General features: G+C 47.0%; 1 protein-coding gene across 8 annotated transcripts in view; it reads left to right on the top strand.

Annotated features, from left to right (window-relative positions):
* The window catches only part of tln1 (talin 1), a 62,703-nt gene that overhangs the window by 35,285 nt on the left and 5,941 nt on the right, over window positions 1–21,477 (top strand). For all 8 annotated transcript variants that reach the window (XM_081701938.1, XM_081701939.1, XM_081701932.1 and 5 more), the window contains 29 exons: window positions 43–156; window positions 286–420; window positions 654–782; window positions 1,879–1,981; window positions 2,321–2,529; window positions 2,789–2,908; window positions 3,469–3,666; window positions 3,897–4,036; window positions 5,310–5,403; window positions 5,990–6,079; window positions 6,175–6,297; window positions 7,342–7,485; window positions 8,084–8,245; window positions 8,578–8,718; window positions 9,475–9,656; window positions 11,328–11,460; window positions 12,745–12,846; window positions 13,020–13,190; window positions 13,568–13,813; window positions 14,039–14,158; window positions 14,310–14,456; window positions 14,599–14,765; window positions 15,095–15,278; window positions 16,730–16,855; window positions 17,657–17,773; window positions 18,043–18,228; window positions 18,369–18,476; window positions 20,245–20,350; window positions 21,149–21,273. In XM_081701938.1, coding sequence (XP_081558064.1) covers window positions 43–156; window positions 286–420; window positions 654–782; window positions 1,879–1,981; window positions 2,321–2,529; window positions 2,789–2,908; window positions 3,469–3,666; window positions 3,897–4,036; window positions 5,310–5,403; window positions 5,990–6,079; window positions 6,175–6,297; window positions 7,342–7,485; window positions 8,084–8,245; window positions 8,578–8,718; window positions 9,475–9,656; window positions 11,328–11,460; window positions 12,745–12,846; window positions 13,020–13,190; window positions 13,568–13,813; window positions 14,039–14,158; window positions 14,310–14,456; window positions 14,599–14,765; window positions 15,095–15,278; window positions 16,730–16,855; window positions 17,657–17,773; window positions 18,043–18,228; window positions 18,369–18,476; window positions 20,245–20,350; window positions 21,149–21,273 — 4,122 coding nt within the window. The remainder of the gene's footprint in view (window positions 1–42; window positions 157–285; window positions 421–653; window positions 783–1,878; window positions 1,982–2,320; window positions 2,530–2,788; window positions 2,909–3,468; window positions 3,667–3,896; window positions 4,037–5,309; window positions 5,404–5,989; window positions 6,080–6,174; window positions 6,298–7,341; window positions 7,486–8,083; window positions 8,246–8,577; window positions 8,719–9,474; window positions 9,657–11,327; window positions 11,461–12,744; window positions 12,847–13,019; window positions 13,191–13,567; window positions 13,814–14,038; window positions 14,159–14,309; window positions 14,457–14,598; window positions 14,766–15,094; window positions 15,279–16,729; window positions 16,856–17,656; window positions 17,774–18,042; window positions 18,229–18,368; window positions 18,477–20,244; window positions 20,351–21,148; window positions 21,274–21,477) is intronic.

Here is a 21,477-nt window from a genome sequence, read left to right as displayed (position 1 = left end):
TTCCACTGCGGACTTCTGACACAAGCTGCGCTTGGTTGACAGGTGGTGGCAGACCAGATCCCTCAGCTGGTGCAAGGAGTGCGAGGCAGTCAGGCGCAGCCCGACAGTCCCAGTGCCCAGCTCGCGCTCATCGGAGCCAGCCAGAACTTCTTCCAGGTTCTCGCACGTTCTTAGTCCCTAAAGCCCCATGGGGTGGGGAGGGGCGTGTTTTGTTTGTTCATTTTTGCAAAGCTAAGGGTGAAGGGAGACATTTTGCCTCATGATGTCTGTTTTCCCCAACCTCAGCCCGGAGCCAAGATGGTGACTGCAGCCAAGGCTACAGTGCCCACCATCAGTGACCAGGCATCTGCCATGCAACTGAGCCAGTGTGCCAAGAACTTGGCCAACGCTTTGGCTGAGCTCCGCACCGCTGCTCAGAAGGTATGAGAAGAAGTGTCTCTCTTAAATTGCACACGTGTATTCATCCATCTGCCTTTAATAAATGGCTCTCTGTCTGGAATTGCCTAAAGAATGCAATCGTTTATGTTCAGCTTTTGATTTCATTAGTCTCCGTCTCTTTGCTCTCTCTCTCTCTCTTTGTTTGTTTGCTCTCTCGCGCACTCTCTCTCTCTATCGCTCTCTCTCACTCTCCCTTTTGTTACTTCATCCTCCAGGCCCAGGAGGCGTGTGGTCCTCTGGAGATTGATAATGCCCTGAGTGTGGTACGGGGGCTCGAGAGGGACATCCAGGAAGCAAAAGCCTCAGCTGCTGAAGGAAGACTCAGACCTCTTCCTGGAGAAACTGTGAGTTTGCCCCAATCTGTGTGGTATATTTGTGTTATATTTAGGAGTGTCTCTGTGTGAATGTATGGATGTGTGTTTATAGGATCAAAAAGGTATATTTATCTACCTTGTAATAAATTGATGAGGAAAAAAAGGAAAATGAGTGATTCATTTCTCCACTGTTTCTCACTGCTACACTGATGTCTGTAATGTACCAACTACATGTTGCAGTTCTCATCTCTCTCATACACTCACACATTCTCAGACTTCCTGTCACATGAGCAACCACAACATGCGCTGTGTGAGAATGTGTGGGTATATGGGGGTGTCTTTGCGCGCTCACAGCCGTTGGTGAATTTCCACTCGGTGAGTAGTTCCCATAAAGTGCAGAAAGCGAGTGCTTTTGTTCCTCATGCCTCCAGCAACAGAGCTGCAGGGATGTGCGCCACACTGGGCTCCGATATACAGCCACTGCCCCTCACAATTGCACCCAACATTAGGAAATTTAGTCTGCTCAAACAAGGAGAGTAAAAATGCTTCATTGATCGGAACAAAAGGTCATGACCTGTCCCTTCCCACTGGAGACCCGGTCTGCTTCAGCCCAGTGGTGTGGGTGTGTGTGTGTGTGTGTGTGTGTGTGTGTGAGGGGGGGGGGGGGGGGGGACGGGACAAGAATGCGCTGATTCACACACACTTGTAGCCATTGTGTTCAGACTGGTGTCTTTCCACGTGCTAACGATACGCAGAACTGTAGCTGTATTTAACTGTGGTGGTTACAGGCTGACTTATTTTTGCTGTGTTATGGGGGCCTGATCAGGATTTTGTTTGAAAGAGGTTTTTCCTTTTTTCCGCAGCATTACCGTATTTGGTAGCAGTTTGCAGCTCATGGTTGAGCTTTTTATTTTTTTTTTGTTTTGGCACATGTGCTTGCATGACTGTCATTGTTCCGCAGTCTATTTCTGTACATTATACAGCTGCGCCTGTCAAGTTAATGACCAAGTATTTTACACACTTATGACACACCATTTAAAACTATTGCGTATTGAAGCATATTGCATATTGGAACTTTTAGGTGTGTAGGCTTAGAACTTTCTGACTCTGTGTGTGTGTGTGTTAGTTGGGGAAATGCTCTCAGGACCTGGGCTCCAACACCAAGGCCGTGAGCTCAGCTATTGCCCAGCTGCTGAGTGAAGCCACACAGGGCAGTGAAAACTACACTGGTAAAACTGCAACTCTTTTTCCAACATGCCTCTAGTTCTGCTCATCCTCTGGGTGTAGCCTTGCAAAGCCAATGAAGTAACCTCTGCAGGTGTTAGCGTTTTGGACTTTTACTGTGCTACAGCTCCTCTTCGACTTTCAGATGAGTGAGACTTCCTATAGTGTCCTATAGCACCCCCTGCTTGTAGTGATTTAGCATTGAAGCCAATCATCTTAGGTTCTTTATAGCTGATCTTAGCAAAGCCTTTATTGTTTACATCCTTAACAAGGAACCCATGACATCTGATTTGGGGTCAGCTGAGTGGGTTTCGTAAGGCATGTGGGCTCTCCATCCTGCACAGGGCTGGCGGCGAGGGATGTGGCCCAGGCGCTGCGCTCACTGGCCTCGGCCTCCCGCGGCGTGGCCGCCACCACGGAGGATCCCCAGGCGCGCGCCGCCATGCTGGACTGTGCCAGCGATGTCATGGACAAGTCGGCCAACCTCATCGAGGAGACTAAGCGGGCCGTCGGCAAACCCGGTGACCCAGACAGCCAACAGCGGCTGGCCCAGGTCAGACGCTCTGCTTTCCCACCGTGCCACTTTACATTTTGTAACGAGGCCTCCCTTGTTGCCTATCTTTTAAGTCTGAGCTCTCATTTGTTTGGAAAGTTAAGTGCTGTCTGATCAGGGAGTCTATGATTACAGTTCCTGCAGGAGTTGTCACTGTGCTGCTGAGGATAATTGGTGGTGTGTGTGGGTGCGTGCTTGTGTGCATCTGTGCATGTGGGTGTGTGGGTGCATGCATATGCATGTGCCTGTGTTTTATCAGGTGGCCAAGGCTGTGTCCCAGGCCCTGAACCGCAGTGTTAACTGCCTCCCTGGACAGAGGGATGTGGACAATGCCATCAGGACGGTGGGAGAGGCCAGCAAGAAGCTCCTCTCTGACCAGGTGAGCAACACTCCATCTTAAAGGAATGGTTCGGTGATTTTATACAGATTGCCACTTGCACCAGACATGGGCGATCAGCTGAGAACTGTTTGATGTCTTATCTTTGTTTGTTTAGTTTTCCACTGGAGCTATGAGGCTAATGCAGCTAACTAATGGAAGTATATCTTACCTGAAATGATGAAATGTTGACCACTAATGAATTTGTGTTAAACTCTTAGATATACACAGGCATTTTAAGTAATGATTTGGCTTTCCCTGTTTTCCCTTTCATTTTATTTCTGAATGTTATTTTTCTCTACAAAGCCAGCCTGTTACCATGTGATTTCTGGTGGGAGAAAAAATACAAGTGTTACAAAAACTGTACAGGACTGGCAGTCATAACAAACACATTCATTTAACACCATGGTAAAGACATTAAGCCCCTCCCCACCACCTACTCGATGTTAGCAGCTCTCAATCAGCTCTTATAACTTATTATAATCTAATAACTTATCGTCCTTATTGTCAGTCACTCTGTCATGGCCATAACATTGCTACCGCGCTCCCTCTGCTCCGCCCAGTTCCCGCCTAGTGGGAAGAGCTTCCAGGAGGCCCAGTCAAGCCTGAACCAGGCGGCCGCCGGCCTCAACCAGTCGGCCAACGAGCTGGTGCAGGCGTCGCGTGGCACCACGCAGGACCTGGCCAAGGCCTCGGGCAAGTTTGGCCAGGACTTTAGCCGGTTCCTGGAGGCTGGAGTGGACATGGCTGGCCAATCACAGGTAACTGGATGAAAGGTTGATTGATGTCTGCAGTATTAATATAGAATTTGGCAGTTTTGCTAAGAGTTTGTGGGGTTTTTTTGTATTTTTATTTATTTAATTTTTTTAAAAATATATAATTATGATTAAAATTTATTTTGTATTTTAAGTAAGAAAGTAATTATTTATAAATTACATGAACTGGAATATGGATGCTCCTGGCAGTGCTAACTGATGACCTCTCTGTGTAGTCTAAGGAGGACCAGACTCAGGTGGTCACCAACCTGAAGACCATCTCCATGTCGTCCAGCAAGCTGCTCCTGGCAGCCAAGGCCCTGTCCACTGACCCCAACTCCCCTAACCTAAAGAACCAGCTTGCTGCGGCGGCCCGGTGAGATCCTCCTCTCTGGTCACCTCCGTCACTTTCATGTCTCTCTGCTCTCTGGTAGCAGGCAGTCATGCTCAGTCACCAGGCAGACCAATAGGAAGCTCTTCCACAGGCTTCACTGGCTGTTTTGGGGTTTTTTTTTGGGGGGGGGGGGTGTCGGGCTGAAATTAGTGTAAAAATGCTAAAAAGAGATTTGTTTTGTCATTATCCACCTAACTTGGCCTAACTCTGTAGGATGTCAAATAGCAAATTCTTGCAGGTCAAGCAATGGTCTTAAAGTTGTTCCTTATTGGCTCTCGTGTACAGCCGTGTCTGGCTGCATGTAGTGGAAGCAGACTCCAGTGCCAAACCAGAAAGGGATGCCATATGACTTCTGTTCATCTCACCACCGTCTAACATGGCATACCCACTACCATTTAAGTAATTGTAGGTTTTTTGATTGTCGTAATGGTCTGTTGGCACATTAGGAGGGTGCTGATCTGTTTTCTGCATTATTTGCATTGTTTATACTATGTGGGAAGGGTTGCACAATAACTTTTGCTGTGTACAACTGACACTGGCATTCGGCATGCTCCCACTCACACGCACATGCCCATACACACACCACACACACACCACACACACACAGACACACACACGCAATTGCGAGTGCACATGTGCACGCGAGCACACACAATTGGGAGTGCCCGTGTGCACACACACATTTTATATATATATATATATGACACACACACACACACACACACACACACACACACACACACACACACACACACTTTCAAGTGCACGTGCACTTGGGTGCTCACACAAGCACAAACGCACATGTGCTCGCACACACTGTCCTCTTATATCAGCATACCTTACATAAGTCCTGCGTTGTTCATTTTGCACATTTGAGCAGAAATGGGAGTAGTTATATAATAACTAATGGCTGCATGAGCTGTGCCTTGTTCATCTCAATTGCTCTCTCATACACATACAGAATTGTGTGTGTGTGTATCCAAGACAGCCCTTTCTCAGCCAGGGCTGCTGAACTCAAATCCTGCCACTCGGAGCTATGCTGTCCGATTTCACAGAGCTAGCATGCGAGTGAGAGCGGTGCAGAGACAGAGACAGAGACAGAGGCTGGTGCGTGGTAACACGGGTGGGCGGACTGGATTTCTCAGCTTCTCTGGTGTATCTCTGTCTCCCGCGCGCTCTCTCTCACTCCCTCTCCCGCCTCCCTGCTTGGATGCTTATCTCGCGTCTCTCTCTCTCTCTCTCTCACCTTTCAAAGTGCCGTGACTGACAGCATCAATCAGCTGATCACCATGTGCACCCAGCAAGCCCCGGGACAGAAGGAGTGTGACAACGCGCTCAGGGAGCTCGAGGTACTCCTCTCATTCCACTTTTCTTTCATGTCTTTCTCTCTCTCTTTCTCTCTGTGTGTCTTTCGCGCTCTCTCAACAGTTTCTATGGGTGAGTCAGTCAGGTGGTTCTGAATGCAGTCAGCTGCTACAAATTACTCACCATTCCAAAAACGCAGTGATTTTTGCTATCGAATGGTCTGCGCTCAGTAGTTTTACTTTTACGAAGCAGAACAACTCAAATTTTCAGCGTGGTGTTGCATCACGGGTGATGCCAATTTTGGCTGAACAGCAGGAACTGATGTGGTGGTGTTTCCCGTTACTTGTTGCTTAGCATTTGCCTTTAGCACACTGTGCTTGCATGAACGAATGGCCTCATCTTTTAAAATGAGGAGCTCAGTAAATATTTCATCTGTCCATTACCCCAAAGTGTACATCCGTTAGTGTTGAATCTCACTACACATATTTTAAATCATTTTAAAAAAGTTTTGCATTTAATTTTTATTTACTTCTATGTGCACTGATATGAACTTTTTGACTGTGTGTGTGTGTGTGTGTGTGTGTGTGTGTGTGTGTGTGTGTGTGTGTGTGTGTGTGTGTGTGTGTGTAGACGGTGCGGGGCATGCTAGAGAACCCGACTGAGGCAGTGAATGACCTGGGCTACTTTGACTGCATAGACAGTGTGATGGAGAACTCCAAGGTGCATATGTTTACACTCCTTCCTGCATACCTGTGCTGTTTGGTGTGGTAGTCCTGCTGTGTGGATGACTCTTTGCTGTGTGGTGTGGTGTGCAGGTTTTGGGTGAGGCTATGGCCGGCATCTCGCACAATGCGAAGAACAGTAACCTGCCGGAGTTTGGAGACGCTGTCGGTTCAGCCTCTAAAGCTTTGTGTGGCCTTACTGAAGCTGCTGCCCAGGTAAGTGTGTGTGTGTGTGTGTGTGTGTGTGTGTGTGTGTGTGTGTGTGTGTGTGTGTGTGTGTGTGTGTGTGTGTGTGTGTGTGTGTGTGTGTGTTTTTTACTTCCACCTCACTTCATCAACCTAATAAGACTTGAAATGAAGTAAAGAGTACACGTCTCCCAGAGGCTGAAACATCTGGCGCTATGGGAGCAGATCAAATGAGCCCCCTCAGACCCCCACTGCCTCTCTACCTCTACACACCCCCTTTCCTCACTCTCCACCTATTTCTCTCTTTCTCTCTGGCTGTTCACACAGCAGTTCTTGTGTTTCATTTTTTTAATGGCTGTAGCCCTTGTTTCTTTCCGCCTTTTGTATTGTACTTCCTCCACTGACGGGTGGCAGCTACTGAACAGTTGTGTGTATTTGCTTTCTTTCAAAGAAAAAAAGAAATGGGTTTTTCTACGTTTTGGTCTTCCTTTGTAATGGGTTTAATGGAAGACGGTGAGTCATGTTTAATGCTCTCTCTCCCGGGGCTGCTCTGAAAGCTTTCAGCAGGCCTCTGTGTCTCAGCATCCCACACCTTCATTAGAACATGATTGGTAGTTGTACAGTACAGAGGAAATTTCTAGTGCGAAACAAGTGTTCGTGTGTGAGCGAGTGTGTGCTTCCATGTATGTGCTTGTGCTCACGCGTGTGTGTGTGTGTGTGTGTGTGTGTGTGTGTGTGTGTGAGTGTGAGTGCCATAGGGATTGTTGCCAGAGCAGATGGTGAGAGAACTTGAACTGATTGATGAGGCTTTGGTGTTCAGGGTGCTGCAGAAGTGAGGCTTAACAGGCACTTATTTAAAGCTTTCACAGAACCTCTGCTTCCTACAGAGCCACAGAGACGCTGTTTGTCAAATTGTAGTTAAAAGTTCATCAACATTACACTTACTTCATCATAAATAGTCTTCCATAACATCCTACTTAGAGTTATAATTAAGACATCCGGGACTATGCTAACCCAGATTGAAAACATCTAAGTTGACTGACTGATTTGTTCCTCTCTCGCTCTCTTTTGCAGGGTGCGTATCTGGTGGCTGTCTCCGACCCGAACAGCCACGCAGGGCAGAAGGGCCTCGTGGACCCGGCTCAGTTTGCCAAAGCCAAACAGTCCATTCAGATGGCCTGCCAGAACCTGGTGGACCCAGCCTGTACCCAGTCCCAAGTACGGACCCCGAGCTACATGAAAGTGCAGACTGGGGTTATGTTCCTCTCTCTACATGCTGTCCTGAGAAGCAAGGATAGTAGGGCTGTCCTTCTGCATGATCCATGTATTTGTTGACACCTAATCATGCAAACCAATTTGGAACCAAATCTTGAAATGACCCCTGACCCAAGCCTCATTTATATATTATAGCACAGAGATTCTGAACAGCGATTACAAGCTGGAAGCTTCAATGTGCAAGTCTGATGTGAGTGTCAGAACCAGCCAAGCCAGACTAATGCAGTGTGCTTCTCTCCCATACCTGGAGGGCCCTGGCATTGCACAATGAAGAAATGTTTTCCCTCTTCCAACCTGTCTGACTCTACTAAGTGCTTGATTATTAACTTATGAATTGACGCTAGCCTGTTATAGTAATTGTAAAGTACTTTGGCCTCCATTGTTTGTTTATTGGTAAAGTAACTTTTAAGAAACTATGAACTGAAATTGATTCAAAGAACCGCTGTTTTAGGCTTTGCTAAGACCCAATCCTCAATGAACGTTATCCATGATGAAGAATCCAATCGTCGGCTCTTTCCAACATGCCTTTTTGTCTCCCAAGGTCCTATCTGCTGCCACCATTGTCGCCAAGCACACCTCTGCCCTCTGCAATGCCTGCCGTCTGGCCTCCTCCAAGACAGCCAACCCTGTTGCTAAGCGTCAGTTTGTCCAGAGCGCCAAAGAAGTGGCCAACAGCACCGCCAACCTCGTCAAGTCCATCAAGGTTAGTGCTTGCTCCAAACTCTGCCCTGGCTGTGAAGATCAAATGATCAGTGAGAGATGAAACTCTGCTGGGCCCGTGGGAACTGGTCCAGATTCTTTGTACTGTCTGTATTTGGGGAGATTGTGCCACTCGCATAAATGACCTGTATTTGGGGGGTGGGGGGTCTTCCTGATGTGCATGCAAAGCATTTAATTGGTCTTGTTGTGAGCTTTGTTCCTGTGCATTAGCTTGTCCTCGTTTCAAGGTATGGAACATGTCCTCGTGTGTGGTGGATGGGGTTCATGTAACTGGGGTAGTGTAAAAGTGTAAGGGCTCCGACTGCCTTTGCCTAGGCCCTGGATGGAGCCTTCAACCAGGAGAACAGGCAGAAGTGCAAGGCGGCCACTGGGCCGCTGATCGAGGCCGTGGACAACCTCACCGCCTTCGCCTCCAACCCGGAGTTCGCCAGCATGCCCGCGCAGATCAGTCCAGAGGTACGTGAGGCGGAGCTTTCCCAGTGCCATCCACGTGCCTGCTTCGGGTGCTGCCGAGTTGCCGTGAGCTTCGCTTCATCACTGTTTGTTTTTGACTTCGTTTTGGCTTGGAGGCCAGTGGACGCTGCTGTTGGCGTGTGGCCGTAGAAGGTCTGAGCTCGGTTAATCTTAAAGACCTTTAGCAGGGGCCTTCAGCAGTTAAGCAGAGTGGAGGGAAGTTCCCAAACCATTTAAATCTCTGTGGATGATTCATACCTGCGACAGCATGGACCTCAGTAAGGCCCCGTGACGGTTGAAATTCTGAGGTGTGAATTGGTATGAAACTGCCAGAGGAAAAGATGGTGTGACAGCACTGTAAATAGTTGATAACGCAGCACACACCTTTCAAGGGCAACAGTATACAAACCTTGGATAGAAAAGAGGAGGCTGTCTGAGTCCAGCTGCAGCACCATCCATCCTCTCCAGCCAAGACGTTTCGCACCAATTCGTGCCTCAGAATTTAAATGCCAGAAATTCCTACCCCTCAGCTGAACTGATGAACCCCAATGGACAAGTAGTAAAGCGTCTCACAAGTCATAACACGAACCCATTTGCCATGCAAACATGGCAGCTGTTTGATGAGTAATGCTTTACCTACCCAATGTAACCTTAGATTGGATTTCCAGACCAGGGCTCAGCCTGATTTCAGGCTAATGATGCTGTCCATTACACTGGCAGCCCACTGTACTGACGTTCGTGTGTGCGTTTGCATGGCAGGGCCTGGCTGCCATGGAGCCCATCGTGGCCGCAGCTAAGACCATGCTGGAGAGCTCCACGGGGATGATCCAGACGGCCCGCTCGCTTGCCGTCAACCCCAAAGACCCGCCCAAGTGGTCGGTGCTAGCCGGCCACTCCAGGACTGTGTCCGACTCCATCAAGAAACTCATCACCAACATGAGGTGCGCACGTGAGTCCGTCTGGAGGAACAGTGGTGATGCTGCTAGTATGCAGACAGTGAATTCATGTCTTAATAACAAATAACAGTCTACGTGGATGGGAATCAAGTTGGACAAAGTTATTTGCCTTTTTGCACAGTTAAGAGACTTTTAACTCCAAATCTATATGAACTATATACCTTTCACTGAAAAGTAGGCACATTTAACTAAGTAGGACAAAAACCCAGAACAAAGAAAAATGGCTTATAAAGGTATTTTTGCATGTTTTCAGAACTTCTCCATCAACCATGTGTGGTTTTTTTGTTTTTTGTTTTTTTTAATTCCATTATATTTACATCTACATGTATGGTATTTAGCAGACATTTTCCAAAGTGCTTTTAGCTGTCAACCAATTAAGCTCATATATCGTTAGCAGGCCTATGGAAAATCAGTACCAAGGAAGGTGGAACCCTTCATGTTGGCAAACTATTACTGGACACTTAAGATGGATGTTCAAGATTATATATATTTTAATACCAGCCTTATTTATGAATAAGGAACATATATTTAATATAAAATTTACTTAAAAATCATGCCTGAGAGAAACAGCTTTAAAACAGATTTGAATTCAGTGCAAAAAAGAAATGAGGACCTCATATTTTAGTTTGACACACACACACACACACACACACACTTTTGTTACCTTGTGTTATTAAATGAGTTCCAATTAAGTAACTCGCTACTTGAGTAGACTTTTTAACAGATACTTTCTTACTTTTACTTAAGTAATAATTTAAATGACCACTTGAGTAATTATTGTTTTAAAGTAAGAGTACTTTTACTTGAGTACAGTTTTTGGCTACTCTACCCACCTCTGGGTTCAGAGTTGTTGCTCAAGGTCACTTACTAAGCATATTATATTTAATTGTATCTACATTGCAATTAGTCAGCCCGGCAGGCTAGCTAGATATCCATTGTCTAGATAACTACTTCGCCCATATGTGGTCGAAAGAAATATCAATGTATAAAACAAACCAATAACAAACCTTAATTTTTATAGCCTTAAAATCTGCATAATCTTTATCATTTTGAAAATATGCATCAAAATGGAGAATGCATTCCTGCACATCAGTTCAGTTTAGCTGCTGCATTTATTTTTCTGCTGCTTGTAGTTTATAGCTACGTAGGTAACTAGCCATTTTTTCTTAGAATATCTTTGACATCACCAGATTTCACTTTCATATCAATTAAGAGAGCATTATGAGAGCACACTGATTTCACACACAGATATGTGATTCTTAAAGAAAAGGATGTGTTATGAACTACTTTTCATAAATGTCATTTGAGTCCCATGCCGGAAAATGTGCTTGTTCTTTGTGCCGAAACGTAGAAAATTTTTTGTTTTTTGGGTTTGTTTTTTTTAAGTTTTAAAATGCAACATAAGGAAGGTTGATGAATATCACGGAGTAGATTTTTGACTTCGCAAATGTACTCAAGTGAGAGTATAAAGTGCTCTCTTTTAAAACAATTCTTAAAAGTGCAATTGCTTCAAAAAGGTACTTAAGTAAATGTAGTGCGTTACCACCCACCTCTGGTAGTCACCTCTAGCTGATGGATGACCACTGTTGCATGAACTTGTGGTCACTACTGCCATAGTTGGGTGCTGAGGTTTTGTTCTCTTTGGAACTCTGACAGAGATAAGGCCCCGGGCCAGAGGGAGTGTGACGAGGCCATCGAGGTACTCAGTAACTGCATCCGTGAGGTGGACCAGGCCTCTCTCGCTGCCATTAGCCAGCAGCTCACGCCCCGCGACGACATCTCCCATGAAGTGAGTTTCAGCCCTGCGTGCACGTACACACACACACACACACACAACTGCGTAACAGTTGTTGGCCTATTACAACTGCATAACAGAAGAGGCGAAAGCACACGCGTGTGTGTGTGTGTGTGCGTGCATTCATATTCATGCATTCATTTTACAAGGGCATAATAATTAACTATTATTTTAGAAAAGGCATCATTATATTACAAGACCATGACATTAGAACACGATTGTAAAGGAAAATCAGAAAGAGGTGAAGCTTGGAGAATTAATTAATGAGGATTAATAGTCTTAATATTGTGATTACAGCCTAACAGAACCAGAATCACTAACATTCATGATGCCTGTAGAACACAATAAGTTCAGTGTATGCAGGAATGTTTAGGACAATTTACATGCTGTGTGAGGTTGACACAATCCAGAACAGACGTGAATTCAGTAGACTAGGAATAGCTAGTATCAACATGTGTTAAAATCACCCAGTAATATCACAGCAGGATGGAGAGATGAGGTCAGTATAAGCAGACCATTACTCTCTGATAAAACAACCATTCTGAGCAGTGCAGACCGGTGAACATGCAGAACAAGGCTAATTTCACAGCATAGCTCAGAGAGCCAATGAGCAGCAGAGTCCAGAATGGTGTGAAAGTTCAAACTCTGAAGTTCTTCTGTAGAATAGGTAATCTGCCTAATTAATCCAGAATGACTACAAAATGAATGTTTTGGGGGTGGCAGTCCAGAGCCAAGCATCATCATCATTATCATTTATTAATGCTAGAGCCAAAGGCAAAATCTGCAAACAGTTGAAAAATGTTGAAGCACCATGTGCCAAACCAAGCCCCATTATCCAGACACTTTTTCCTGCACCTACCAGGCCAATTTGAGTGCATGGAAGCAACTAAGCAATCTACACACCAGCAGACTGGCAATTACAGCTTAGCAAGAGAGTAGAAGCTCACTCATCACAGATGAAATCAAAAGAGGTGCTGGAACATGGGCGAGGGCTCAGGTAGGTAGGCAGTGGAGGATATCCAAAACAAGAGGGTGGTAAGTTTCTCACCAAACCAAGGACATAAATAATCCAAAGGCAATTAAAACCGCTAGCGGAAATATAAAAAAAAAAGGACAAGGCTAAAAATGCAGGGGAGGAGGGGAAAACATAAAGAAACCAGTTAAAGAGAAAGAGCAACAAATGCACTCAGCATTCCTTCAAACTGGAAGTGAAGCGAGTATTACTGAAATCCCAAAACTACTGCTGTTGAAGTTGTGGTGTGCTCTTGTTTGCTGCAGGCTCTGCATGAGCAGATGGCAGCCTCGGTGCAGGAGATCAGCAACCTGATCGACCCGGTGGCCGTCTCCGCCCGCTCTGATGCCTCCCAGCTGGGACACAAGGTACCGGCCTTCCTGCAGATGGAAAGCGCTCTCTGCTTCTCAGCTTGCACTGAGAGTCCTGAGCTGTGGCTACCCTCCTCCCTTTAAGCACAGATACTCGGACTGCAGCGGTTTCTGTATGTTGGTACCATGCAGCTGTTCAGTTTCTCTCCTGGTTTTGCCCGGCCACGCAGGTGTCTCAGATGGCGAGCTACTTTGAACCGCTCATCATGGCCGCCATCGGCACGGCCTCAAAAATCCTGAACAGCCAGCAGCAGATGAGCGTCCTGGACCAGACTAAGACTCTGGCAGAGTCGGCTCTGCAGATGCTCTACACAGCCAAAGAAGCTGGTGGCAACCCGAAGGTGATTATTACAGTTTTATTCATTTTATTTGTATTCCTTTTCAACTCTAGAAGATCCATCACTCTCTTGAGTCTCCCTGAAAAATAAACCTGTCATTTGTTCATTTAAATTGTTTTGTTCTTGGGTAATGTACCTCACAGTGTACAGAGCTACAGAGCTGCTGATACAGAGGAGAGACTCCGGTACTTGTTTTGGGCGCCATGCTTTTTCTATACATCAGAGCTGGACTGTTCTTACAGTCTGATGCATCTGAACCCTGTTCATCTTCACACCAACGAGTAAACCCTACAGTTACTGTGGTTCTGCTTCGGCCGGTGTGATCAGTTATAGCAGTTGGGCTCTTAACGTTCAGGTTCTCTCTATTGCCACCCCACCAGGCTGCCCACACCCAGGAGGCACTGGAGGAGGCCGTGCAGATGATGAAGGAGGCGGTGGACGACCTGGGCGGCACGCTGGCCGAGGCTGCCAGCGCAGCGGGCGCTGTGGGCGGCATGGTCAACTCCATCACCCAGGCCATCAACAAGATGGAGGACCCTGCGGCGGAGCCAGAGGGCACCTTCGTGGACTACCAGACCACCATGGTGAAGACGGCCAAGGCCATTGCCGTCACCGTGCAGGAAATGGTGCGTGATGTTTGGGAATTGCTCGGTAGACTTTTGGAGGAGACACGATTATTTCTTTGGGCAGGTTTAGCACAAACCACTGTGGCTAAATGTCTGACATTTTAAACATTTTATAAACTGTATTTGGGAGTTCAGCAGGTTTGGTGTGTTCTACAGGAGTGAAAGGTCCTGTTATCTTCATATGACTCTGAAAAGGTTTCTGATATTACTACACTGTGTCACCAGGTCACCAAATCGAACACCAACCCAGACGAGCTGGGCGGCCTCGCCAATCAGCTCACCACCGAGTTCGGGGACCTGGCATCTGAGGCCAAATTAGCCGCCATCACCGCGGAAAGCGACGAGGTAACCTGGCAACGGCGTCTGGCCCCAGTTGCCCTCTCCCATCGTTAATTGATGAGTTTGACTTGCTACCGTGTGAAGCGGTACAAACCGCATATGAGGATTTGTGCAATTGATCAATCGATTGATGGTCTTTCATCCTCGGCTCGTGCAGATTGGCTCGCACATTAAGAAGCAGGTGACAGAGCTGGGCTACTGTTGCACTGGGCTCGTCACCAAGGCTGGAGCTCTGCAGTGCAGCCCTAATGACTCATTCACCAAAAAGGAGCTTATCGACAGTGCCCGCAAAGTCTCCGAGAAAGTAGGCCACACTCCCTCTCAGAATGAAAAAGATTGACAATGTCATTTATTTACGCATTTGTCTTTGTTGCTCATCCCTGCATGGAGAATGTGGTCAGAATGGCCCTGCTTCAAATCAGTGACACTTTCTTACCTTCATTCAGGTGTCTCACGTGTTGGCAGCACTGCAGGCTGGTAACCGTGGCACCCAGGCCTGCATCACGGCTGCCAGTGCTGTGGCTGGCATCATCGCCGACCTCGATACCACCATCATGTTTGCCACCGCGGGCACGCTGAACCGGGAGAACGCAGAGACCTTCGCTGACCACAGGTTTCCAACGCCGCTGGGCTCCTGCACTGACCTAAAACACAGTCTGAAACATGCCTACAATCGTATACCATGTGATTAATGATTCTAGATGTGATGATGAGAACATAAGACAAAGAACAGTAATATTTTGTCTTGTAATAAAAGAAAATCAAATAGCTTGTTTAAAAAAAAAAAATGACACAAAAATCATTTCAATTTTTTTAATTACTCAGAGTATTGGACTTTGACAAATTAAACTAATCCTTTCCAGACGGGGCTCATGCAAGAATTCATCACTTTCCTTTTGATGTTAATTGTTGTGATTTTGTTTTGGTTCTCCTCCTTCCCAGGGAGAATATCCTGAAGACAGCCAAGGTTCTGGTGGAGGACACCAAGCTCCTGGTGTCCGGGGCTGGAGCCAGTCAGGAGAAGCTGGCCCAGGCTGCACAGTCTTCTGTCAACACCATCACCAAACTGGCTGACGTGGTCAAGCTGGGGGCAGCCAGCCTAGGTGCCGAGGACCCTGAGACCCAGGTACGGGTGTCCCTCCTGTGCCTGTCCAAAATGGATGTTCCACACACTTGTCCAGAGCACGTGTCTGTCTGGAGTTGGCGTTAGTTTTTGCTAGCCCTAAAACCATATTGCACACTTGGTTTCTTTCGGGTCTGGCTTCTCACAGGCATGACTGTGCGGATGTCCTTTTGATATCTGCTGTGGCACTTGTCTCTTTCTTCTGATGCTCTTACAGATGACACTGAAATGTGCCTGATGTTAATGGATGTGGTCTTGATGTTCGGTCCTCTCCGTTCTGTGCCCTGGCATTCAGTAGTCTATGTCTTCCTCCGCCCTCCCCTCCTGACACTCTTTATTCTTCCTGTTGATTTCCTCTTGGTCAGGATGTGGGTGCTGATTGTGTCTGGAAGTCATTTGAGTGCGTGTGCATGGATGGGTGTGTGCGTTTGCGTGTGCGCATGTCTCTGCTCACGTTCATCCTACAACTGCACTATAAGAAAAGTTACTGCACTGCATTGTCGGACGTGCCATCTGCAGTACTTTTAGTGTGCTTCGTCTTGCTTCCATGGCAACCATCGGTAACGCATGGAAAAGGTCTCAGATAATTTACTGGTTACTGTTGTGAAGAGCCAAATAACCATCTAAATGTGTGTCCAAAAACTGACTTTTGATTGACTGAGGCCCTGAACGCTGCTAAAGAAAGTAATTCTGGCTCTGTTCATCATAGAATTTTGGATTCTTGGTTCACTAATGCTCACGCAGTGAGGAGCCAGTCAGTGTGAATGTTGCTGCGCTGTTAGAGGCCCTTGCACTTTGTGTGTGTATTAATTCCTACTTCATGTTGCAGTAATGCACCTTTGTGTGTGTGTGTGTGTGTGTGTGTGTGTGTGTGTGTGTGTGTGTGTGTGTGTGTGTGTGTGTGTATTAATTCCTACTTCATGTTGCAGTAATGCACCTTTGTGTGTGTGTGTGTGTGTGTGTGTGTGTGTGTGTGTATTAATTCCTACTTCATGTTGCAGTAATGCACCTTTGTGTGTGTGTGTGTGTGTATTAATTCCTACTTCATGTTGCAGTAATGCACCTTTTGTGTGTGTGTGCGTGTGTGTGTGTGTATTAATTCCTACTTCATGTTGCAGTAATGCACCTTTTGTGTGTGTGTGCGTGTGTATTAATTCCTACTTCATGTTGCAGTAATGCACCTTTTGTGTGTGTGTGTGTGTATTAATTCCTACTTCATGTTGCAGTAATGCACCTTTGTTTGTTTGTGTGTGTGTGTGTGTGTATTAATTCCTACTTCATGTTGCAGTAATGTGTGCATGCGTGCGTGTGTCTGTGTGTTAATTCCTATTTCATGTTGCAGTAATGCACTTTTTTTTTTTTTTGTGGGTGTGTGTGGGTGTGTCCACCAGATGGCAGTGTTGCTGTCTTCCCTGCCTGTCCTCTCCCAGTAATGAGCTTGTCCTCTCCTGCAGGTGGTCCTGATCAATGCTGTGAAAGATGTGGCCAAAGCTCTTGGGGACCTCATCCGTGCCACCAAGGCAGCGGCGGGCAAACCCCACGACGACCCTGCCATGCTGCAGCTCAAGAACTCAGCCAAGGTGAGTCGAACATGCCAGAGATCCTCTCCAGCGTGAGTTACTCACATCAGAGAGTCTGAGGTTCAGGGACGGTTAATCACCATCACCATCACCATCAAAGTCACTGTAGGCTGTGGGTTTCTCAGAGGCTGATGAAGAAAACTAGTTTGAGATGATGGGGATTTGGGTATGGGAACTTGGTTCTCTTCCACTGTGGATTGTCCGGCAAATAAGAGGGAAATGTCAGCATCTAGGAAGCAGTTGTCAGATGGACATGGTGGACAGGAATTATTTATTTTTTACCTCTTAAAGAAAGTGTGTATAAAGCTGTTGGAATGATGTCATAGGTCAGAGAAGCATGCATCAACCCAGTTTCCTTTTTGAGTTTAACACTTTTTGTAACTTGAGCTTAATCCCCAACTCTCTCTCTCCCGCTCTCTTGCTCTCACACACACACACACACACACACACACACACACACACACACACACACACACACACACACACACACACACACACACACACGTGTGCTTTCTTAGTTGCTGGGGCGGTGTACCTTGAGTGCCTAGTGAGCTATGTAGAGTGAACGTTAGTCCTAATCACTGTGCCCCAGGAGGACAGAGAGAAGTCATGGCATCTTCTTCAAGGCCAAGGACCACATGTTCTAGATCCAAATGTCAAATATCAAACCAGGCGAACACTAGCAACCGCAAAAAGCCATGCAGTGCACGTGGCAATACAGCATAAAACAAGACACAATCAGTACGGTATTATTACTGTAATGACATGTGGTGACATTACTGTAATGGCTGCCCTCTTTAGGTGATGGTTACGAATGTGACGTCTCTGCTGAAGACAGTGAAGGCCGTGGAGGATGAGGCTACAAAGGGCACGCGGGCGCTAGAGTCCACCATCGAGCACATCAAGCAGGAACTGACTGTGAGGGCTCTTCCCCCTTCATCCACAAACTCAGCTAATGATGGACTAAAACCAGGGATTGGTCGAGGCAATTGTGATCATCAACCTCATAGTGATGCTAAAATTGCTTGTGCAAACATTGTTTAAAACATTTTTTATCTAAGGATTTTGAACTTTGTCATTTCCACCAAAAAAGGTTTTGTGTAATGAAATTGGCCTCGATCTTTATTTGGGCCCCTTCGAGCCGTTAGGGGGTATATGGTGACCCGACTCTGTATGTTGCCCTCTAGGTTTTCAGCAGTCCGGATCCTCCAGCGAAGACGGCCACTCCAGAGGAGTTCATCCGCATGACCAAGGGAATCACCCTGGCCACGGCCAAAGCGGTTGCCGCTGGCAACTCGTGCCGGCAGGAGGACATCATTGCCACAGCCAATCTGAGCAGGAGAGCCGTCGCCGACATGCTGCACTCCTGCAAGGTGAGACCCCACTGGCTCCTCAGTGGCAAAGGGTGACTGCCACACTCAGTTCAGAGTTGACTTCCTGTGACTCATGAGGTCTCCATCGCCCTCCCTCGCTCTCAATTTACCTCTATCTGTCTCTCTGTCTCTATCTGCAGCAAGCAGCATACCATCCGGAGGTGAGCCGGGAGGTGCGGGCCCGGGCCCTGCGCTTCGGAACGGAGTGCGCCAACGGTTACCTGGGCCTCCTGGAACATGTCCTCGTGGTGAGTTATAGCACTCCCTGTTGAGCAGCATTTTTACTGCGGCGTTAGTTTTCGGTATACCCCGCACACTCACATAATCTCCTGGGGGTGTTGAGAGCAAACCCAGTGTGAAATACCTTTAGTGTCATTTAACCTTCAGCCTCTTGTTATTTCAGCGTCTTGCTGTAAACGTTTGGCATTGGCCAGTGTTTCAGCCACTGGTTTGCCCCCACAGTAACCTACTCTTAGTCCGGTGTTTCCTCAGTCTGTCCAGTTTTGTTTCATTTCATTATGATTTGTCACCTTTAGCAGGCATGGTGAGGAAGGGTAACGAAGAAAAATACATGAGAAGTATAAATCAGATGTAGAAGCCCAAATCACACAGTGAATGCTCATATTACTCCATAGTCCCACATCTGACCATGCCGACACTGCAGCAAACATTCAGATTACCACATAATCCCGCATCTGACCATGCCGACACTGCAGCAAACATTCAGATTACCACATAATCCCGCATCTGACCATGCTGACACTGTAATAAACACTCAGTCCACTACAATGTGTGGTAAAGTATGTGTGGGAAATAATGTCATGAACTGCAGATGCCTGATGGTACAGTCCTGACTCTTCTCTCCTCCCTCCCTTTTGTTTTTCTGTGTCTGGGTGTCTCTGTGTCTGGGTGTCTCTGTGTCTGGGTGTCTCTGTGTCTGGGTGTCTCTGTGTCTGGGTGTCTCTGTGTCTGGGTGTCCCTGTGTCTGGGTGTCCCTGTGTCTGGGTGTCCCTGTGTCTGGGTGTCCCTGTGTCTGGGTGTCCCTGTCTGTCTCTGTGTCTTTCTGAGTCTGTTTGTTCACCGTGGTAGCCGGTGAGTAGGAGTTGATTGACTTGCACAAGTGTGCACCTGCATTGTGTGTGTCCAGAAAGATTAACAGCCTTTTGCCCCCAAGAGCTATTCTTACCCTCTCACACATGGCTGAGTAGAGCATCTGTAACATTGTTATTTTAAAATAATGGGTGGAGTCTTTTCAGGCAAGGACAGTAGTAGGGGCTGAAATGTGTGAGCCTATCAGAGAATCAGGAATAAGGAATGTAAGCCATAAGAGTGTGTGAACAATGAGTTCAGATCTGGGAATAGATTTTGCCTAATGAATATTATCCAAGATTAATAGTCTCTCTCTTATAATGTTTTACATTGTTTTGTCTGAAGTGTATATATATGATGAATTTATGATGAATAAAAGACTGCTTTGCATGGATGTGCATTTAAAGTATTCATAAATTAACAATTTACCTGAAAATTTGGTGGATTGTGTGTTTTGAAATTAAATAATATACCGTCTTAATGCAACAGTAAAAAGATCTGTCAACATTGAGTGTGAATATCTGAACCCACGCTTTTGCTTGTTTTTGCTCAGAACATATGCATTGATTATTTACATATATGGGGTTAAAACAATTTGCATAAGAGTATAATGCCGTCGTCAGACTTTGAGAAATGGTTCCACATGGGTTGATGATTATTTAATGTGTGTGTGCGCGCGTGTGCGTCTTCCTTTTATTTTGTGTGCTTTGCTGTTGCTGCAGCTTTTCTTAGCACCGTGTGTGAATGAAGCGAAGAATGCATGCGGGTCCACAGGGCTCCCAACCTAACGCCAGCCACCTGTTACAGTGTCACCACAACACTGAAAGAACACACACACACACACACACACACACACTCACACACTCACTCTCACATATGCAGAGCCGTAGGTGTAGTTGTGCTGACCTCGTCTCTGTCTCTCCCCAGATCATCCAGAAGCCCACTCATGACCTGAAGCAGCAGCTGGCCAACTTCTCCAAGCGGGTGGCCGGCTCAGTCACCGAGCTCATCCAGGCAGCCGAGGCTATGAAAGGTGCTCTTCCAGCTGCCTGTAACCACCCAGTCTCCCCGCACCCCCACCCTCAGGGCCGTGTGCACCAGGAGCTGCCCGCTGATGGCTTCTGCCATACCCCGTGCATTTTGTCCTGATCTTTTGCATTCACTGGCTGCTGGGATGAACCACAGGGGGAGGGGGGGGGGTGAACGCTGCCCCCTGGATCCGTAGCCAGGTATCAGGGCTGGTGCTCAGCTGAGCAGCCCCGGCTCCTGGATTTCTCTTCCTTACGGACAGCAAAACCTAAAGCCAAGCAGGGTGATAACACCCGTGTCTCAATTTAACAGATGATGCATGATTGGAGTATTTAGGACTGTGTGTGTGTGTCTGTGTTGGAGAGAGAGAGAGAGAGCAAGAGATTTATCTTTGGGCCTGAGCAGTCAAGTCCGTCATTCCCGTCATTTCTAAACCCTAACGTCTGTTCTCCCGCTGACTGTCTTACGCCTGCACTGCTCGAAAACTGAGATGACAGCCTGACATAGTTGGGAGACATGGAGGGGTCATTTAGTAAATTGAGTGCTGCTGATAGTCCCTCAGCAAATAACAACTATGTAATGTGTCCAGTGAAACCAGAAAACAGGGCTATAGGGTGACAGATTGGTCCAAATCTAAATGCCTGTACTGCCCTTTAAGGTCCATCCAATCCAAACAGTCCTCTTCGGTCCGCTTTGTGCTTCAGTGTTAAACTCATGCCTGACCAAAGTAGCTTAAATTCAAGTCCAGTTACGCACATCAAGCGTCACTTTCCTCATCTCCATCTTTCTGCTTTTCTGGCAGGCACTGAATGGGTGGACCCTGAGGACCCCACCGTCATCGCTGAGAATGAGTTGCTGGGAGCAGCGGCCGCCATCGAGGCTGCTGCCAAGAAATTGGAGCAGCTGAAGCCTCGGGCCAAGCCCAAAGTGAGCCTAAAGCTCCAAAAGAATCCCTACCCCGCATGCGCTCTCTCTCTCACTCACTCACTCACTCACTCACTCACTCACTCACTCACTCTCTCTCACACACACACACACACACACACACACACAGAGCTGCCTGCAACAGAATTAACCACTTGGTCTCTAATGGGGGGGGGGCTTAGCCACACCACGGGTTACTCTGTCTGA

Source organism: Electrophorus electricus, chromosome 19 (genome assembly GCF_041902795.1).
Source record: "Electrophorus electricus isolate QZ-2024a chromosome 19, ASM4190279v1, whole genome shotgun sequence".
Classification (NCBI taxonomy): Eukaryota; Metazoa; Chordata; class Actinopteri; order Gymnotiformes; family Gymnotidae; genus Electrophorus; species Electrophorus electricus.
This window is presented reverse-complemented; position numbering and strand designations above follow the sequence as displayed.